Below are 6,000 nucleotides of genomic sequence, written 5' to 3'. Positions count from 1 at the left end.
CCCCGATTTACCCCTCTGGACACAAGACAAGACCGAAGAGGAAAAGTATTTTCCCCAGGAGACCCGTTGCTGCTTTAGGTTCCAGTGGAAAGGGCAGACTGCCATTGGCAACTGCTTGCCTGGGTGACCCCAGTCGAAAAGAGCCGCCCCACCGAGACCCACCAGCGACTTCTTTTCTCTAAGACTCTCGCAGGAGCTTTAAAGCTTAGCGCTCCTTGGGCGTCAGGGCCAAACGGGCTTAAATCTATGGGGCAGGGCTTGGAGCGTAGCTTTGTTGCTTGGCTAGCAGTATTAACAGCCCGATCCATAGCATAACTTGGAGGAAGCTCCACGTTAAAAATCAGCGGCACTGACTTTTAACCAGGTTTGCTCAGGAGAGTAGTGGTTATCTATGCATGTGTGTATGTGTATAGATGGGGAGCGAATTATCACCGAAGCTTTTGAACTTCCAGAGTCCCCTTCTTGTAAACGCTGACCTCTCCAACTGCCCCGGCCGCCAAGGAAGCGACAGATGGATTTACATTTTTTGTGACACGTTAAATTCCATCCTCCAAACGTTCCCATTCGCTCTGTTGCTCGGGCTCCCGAGATGCATCGTTTTAAGAGGAGTAAGAGCAACAATAAGAACAATATTATAAACGAATAGGAGGGAAACACACGCGCCCGCATTCAACTCTCAAAAATGTGCTCGGGGAAAGGATTGCTCGCCCAAAGAGAGTAAAATAAATAACTACATCGGCACACTGTGTAAGAAAACTGCTCCTCCGCTGTGGCTTAAAAGTGGGACAAAAACTGAAACACGAATCCCTCCTAGATTAAACTATGAAGTTCATAATTCATTGTAGAATAAATTGAGTTAAAAACAACAACCCCAAAAACCGACCTAGGTTATTTCCACGGTGGGTTCCAACTGAGTGTGTTTAGGCTGTGAGATTACCTGCTCCAGAGTAATCCCATTAACAACCCTGGGGCTCCTTCGGAATGATCACTGTGTGCGAATGGCATACTCAGCCGCGTTCCAATTGAGTGTGTTTAGGCTGTGAGATTACCTGCTCCAGAGTAATCCCATTAACAACCCTGGGGCTCCTTCGGAATGATCACAGTATGCGAATGGCAAGTCATGTGTCTGAGTACCTCTAGTTCCAGGCGACCAGAATTATAACCTGCTTAGTTAAAGAACAAAGATGTCCGCCCAACTGCAAAGGTAGCCTTATCTGTCAAAGGGAGAGGTGATATTTGCTCCTGTCTCGGTCTCCTTTGGGGGAAAGGGAGGGAGAGAAATCGAATAAAGGAATCACAATAGTAAATAACAACGTAAGGCCAAGCTGGCAGCGGGGCGGGAGAGTAATAAATAAATATTTAATAAATACAGTTTGGATCTGAAAATGATTACTGGTGAAATAAATCAGGTAAGGATGTCCCAAGCTCTGCCAGGGACATCTCCCTCTCTCTGGTGTGATGATTGTACCTGGAAAAAGGCTCAGCTGAAATTAGCAGTATTTTCTTCTAAGAAAATGCATATAGGGGTGTAGAACTACCCGCCATCAAGGCACACAAGTTCACAAAGAGAGCAGAGCAGAGGAGAGAGAGATGGTTTTGAAGCCTGCTCGCAGTGTTGGGATGAAGCCCGCTTGTTGCTTATATTTTAAGAATTTTAGTGAAAAAATTAAATTGGCACTATAAACACCCTGAGCAGGAAAAGAACACACACAGACACACAAATACACATTCTAGGGCTGTTCATCCGACTGGCTTTCTCCAGAGGCGATAAACAAATAACTTTTTAAATGACAATATAACAAAAAACTTATTTTATCTTCGCTTCTGAGAATGTTCGCAAAGATAGCGTACATAATTTTGAATAAACATACCGAGGTCCACAGTTCAATTTGGAAAGTGTATACAGTGTGGTTAATTTGTATAATCTGCCCCAGGTTGTATGCTAATCGTTTGGGAAATTATCAATTGAATCGCAAAAAGGGGGGGGGGGTTAAAACAGAAAAGGTGGTGCATGGATTAATATTTATTTACCAGGCACCATCAGAAACAAATTCATATGAGATTAAAATTATATTTTAACCTTGCAGTCGGTATATTATCCGATGAATTATATCTATTATTTGATTAAAGCTTTCAGTCCTAGGTCATTAGTTAGACTCTAAGGAGGAATATATGGGGAAGGGAGACAGTGGGTGGCACTATACCCGCATTGACTTTATGGGAGTCCTAGACTCCTGGGAATATAACTGATGGAAATAAAAAGATCCTGCTTTCACTGAGGGGGAAAAATCCTTATGTTTAATTCACATTTGAAAGAATATAGGAACAACGGTCTCTGCTCTTGCGCAGGAGAATTTCCCAGTAGATGGTGCGCTACGTCTTCAGTGCTGGGGTGCAGTTTTAAACATGTCTAAAGATCCCTCTATATGGAGAATTAAATATGTAGCTCTTATTCTACACATGTGGTGTGTTTTTTACTATTAATATTTTTAAAAACTAAACGTTCACTGCTCAGTTTATGCTGGAAAGGAACAAAACAATTGTCCTTAGAAAATATATCCATAAGAATGCATTAATTATTCTCTCCGCCTCTAAATAAAAAATTTGCCATACTTTAAATAAGTTTATATCTCAGTTTATTTATTGTTTATTTTGGGGTTGGGGAGCAAAGTGAAAAACGGTTGCAAACGGCTTGCGCTATACCAGCCTGAGCTGTCTGTAATTTTGTAAAACATTCTGAGACTTCTCCTTCTGCAACATTTACACTGCTTGAGCACACATTACCCAGTCGCGGTTATTTCCATTTTACGGATGGAGAACTGAGGCTGAAAAACCAGGACTCTCCCAGAGCCACCCAACGGGTCTCCCCAAGGAGGTGGCACTAGAACCCAGCCCCCCCCCCTTTCCTCCTGATACCACCCAGATCTGAATTTCTAGATTTAGTTGATTTTTGGTTAAATGCTAGATAAATCCAGCACCTTGCCTGGAGAAAGCAAAGGGCTGTAAGAATATGAAAGAGACGGCGTTGCTTTGGGGTGCTAGGAACGGAAGAGAGGGTGGCAGGCACCCCTTAGATTGCTCCCTCGCTCCCCATCCACTTGCATAACCTTCTAAGGAAGAAGCAACCGGTTTTTTGGGGGGGAGGGTGAGGGGACCCGTAATTTCTGATTGGCCGAGGGCACCTCCTGATTGACAGCCGTTCCGGTCCTTTGGGCTCCGCCCCGTCGCCGTCCCTTTATTGACACTAATGAGCAAGTTCTTCCCACCGGTCTCCTGCCTGGAAGTGCTGACAGATCAAGGCAACAAATTTCAATTACAAGCCCTAATTTGTGTCCGCAGAGCGTTTGTTACCCATGTCAGAGCTGTTTGGCCCCTCAGACGAAGCAGAGCTTGCAGGAAGAAGAGGAGGAGGAGGGGGAGGAGGGAGAGGAGAAGAAGAAGAGAAGCGCTGCTTTTCCAAAAAGGAATAGATCGGGCTTGGGAAGAAAAGAGGAGGGAAAAGGAGAAGAGGAGGAGGAGAAGGAACCCCAAACCTCTTTGGGCTGCCTGAAGTCGGATGTAAAAGAGAAGGAGGCGACGCGAAGGCGGACGGCGCGGCCTGGAAGGAGGCGATCAGGCGCCCGGGGAAGAGTGGCGGAGGGCTCCCAGCCCGGCCCGGGCATGGCGGAGAAAAGGCGAGCGTCCCCGTGCGCCATGCTGAGCCTCAAGGCGCACGCCTTCTCGGTGGAAGCCCTCATCGGCGCCGAGAAGCAGCAGCAGCAGCAACAGGAGCAGCAGCAGCCGCCGAAGCGGAGGAAAGTGGCCGGGGAAGAGGCGCCACCGGCGGCCGCCGAAGGCGCGAGCAGCTGCGGGAAGGGCGCCGCCGAAGGCGCGGACGCTTTGGCGCCCAGCGCCGAGACGGGGCCGGCCGCGGCCGAGAGGAGCTGCGGCGTCCGGGCTCTGCCTCCCGGTGAGTGAGCGAGGTAGCGCCCCGGCCTGTGTTGTTGCGGGGTGGGGTGTGGGGTGTGGAATGCCCCTCTCGGGCTCCCCTTCTTTCCGTGAAAGCCCGTCTCCCCAGGCGCCCCGCTTCCGAAGGCTTCCCCCCTCCTCGGGGGCGATCGTACTCTCCTTGTACCCAAACCGAGCGGCCTCTCTGGGGACAGCTGTCATGGCCCAGAGCTTGCCCTGGGTACCCTGCTAAAAACCAGGAGATCTTGACTGTGCCCAAGTGTGTCCCGTCCCCCCCCCCCCCAGTTTTCCCAGGTCTGAGTGGGTGGGCGAGTGGGGGGAAAGATCAACCCGCTATTGTTTAAGAATACTTCCGATGGCGTGAGAATAACACACCCACCGTCTAACGATCGTTTTCATTATTCAGCATTAATTTTATGCACATTATCTGTCCTATGGGTTTCCTCATCTGGTTGAGTTCAATGGGACTTGATCCCAAAGAAGCGCCCAAAGGCATGCGAACACAAGAGTCCTGTGACGCTAAACCAAACGGGTTACAGTACTTGGTTTCAGACAGTGGGCACAAAATCAGGCCTGCGTAAATCTTACTGGTACCGAAAGGAATTATATACATGAGGGGTTTATCTTTAAATTACTGGTTGTGATAGGACTATTAGATGTTCTTAACTTTATCAGATAATTGCAGATGGTTTTAACCCTTATTTAGCCTGACATATATGGCTCATCCTATTTTATTTTAGAGCTAATATCCATTAATAAATCATTCAGTTTATACAAAATCCAGCCTTAACGATTTCTAGCTGACATATTTTTTATTCGTAATAGGAATGCTCAAGCACACCCACTTATGTCTTAATTGTTCTGTTTAGGTGCCAAACTAATGAACAGATACTTTAATAACATTCTCGGTCTTTTTTCCACGCTATTGTTTTCATATCTGCTTCAGCTTTAACTAATTAGAAACACAGAGGTTTTAAGTGCACCCAGAGTCAGAAGATGTTGGGTGTCTTTTATTAAATATCAAATAAACATATAGGAATAATAATTATACGGAACAATACATTCCATATAATTTGTTTCTAGTCATTCATTTTTATTATTTTGGTGCCCTCCCACAAAAAATGGAACTAAAATGACTAGTATATTATCTTAGGGATTTATTTAGCGAGAAAATGGATTAACATCCCTTATAAAAATAAAGAAACCTGTTCCTTTTATATTTAATCCATTTTATATTTAATCCATTTCAAATCCTTAGGGTTTATTTTCAAATGTGTTTTGGATTGGAATGCTTGGATATCTATTTTAGACTGCAATCCTATGCCCACTTATCTAGACGTAAATTCTATTGACCTCAGCGGGTCTTGCTCAGTAGCGTCTAGGGTCGCACGGGCAACCTGGGTGTAACCCACAGAAATCTTAAGAACGTCTCTACAGTATAGTTGAAACGCCGATTTTATTGCTACGATCATGTATACTTTTATAGCATTTGGGCCTGCGCAGTTTTGCACCTCATAATCCCCGAGAACTGTTGCAGAACCTGCCCAAAAGTCCCCCAGCGAAAATGCATGTGTTCATCGTTCAGCGAAAAAAATAGCCGTAGTTTATGAAAACTCATGCCATCATAAAGATGCTGCAAGACTCTAATACTTGCAGAAAAACCGAGGATCTTAAAACTGCTGTTGCGCGGAGTTGCGCTATTGTGGAGGAAAAGATGAACCTCGAACGAGACTGGCAGCTCGATCCTGACCCTGGTTCGGGACTTCCACTGACACCGACGGGCCTTCCTCGAAGCGAAGGCCCTCGACCTCCCAGCAGACGGGCTCGAGGTGGCCGGCTTCCTCCAGGCCGCCCTCGTTGACCCAAACCGGGGCTTCCTTCTGCTCGGAGGAAGGGCCACGTCTTTCGCAAGGACGCGCTTGCTTGCTACCGAAAGACCCCCCCCCCCCGCGCGGGGCTCGTCTCCCTGGTGTGGCGGTGAGGGAAACGGGCACTTCTTCTCTTCCCGCCTTCGGCGGGGCCCGGCGGCCTTTCTGCAAGCAAATCCCTTTC

The 6,000-nt window shown here is 47.0% G+C and overlaps 1 protein-coding gene across 1 annotated transcript in view; it reads left to right on the top strand.

Moving 5' to 3' along the window:
• Window positions 1–3,235: 3,235 nt before the first annotated feature.
• Window positions 3,236–6,000, top strand: part of TBX18 (T-box transcription factor 18) — a 35,127-nt gene continuing 32,362 nt past the window's right edge. The window contains exon 1 of the mRNA XM_083495006.1: window positions 3,236–3,949. Coding sequence (XP_083351132.1) covers window positions 3,661–3,949 — 289 coding nt within the window. The 5' untranslated portion in view covers window positions 3,236–3,660. The remainder of the gene's footprint in view (window positions 3,950–6,000) is intronic.

This window comes from Podarcis liolepis (genome assembly GCF_965112155.1).
Source record: "Podarcis liolepis genome assembly, chromosome: 3".
NCBI lineage: Eukaryota > Metazoa > Chordata > Lepidosauria > Squamata > Lacertidae > Podarcis > Podarcis liolepis.
This window is presented reverse-complemented; position numbering and strand designations above follow the sequence as displayed.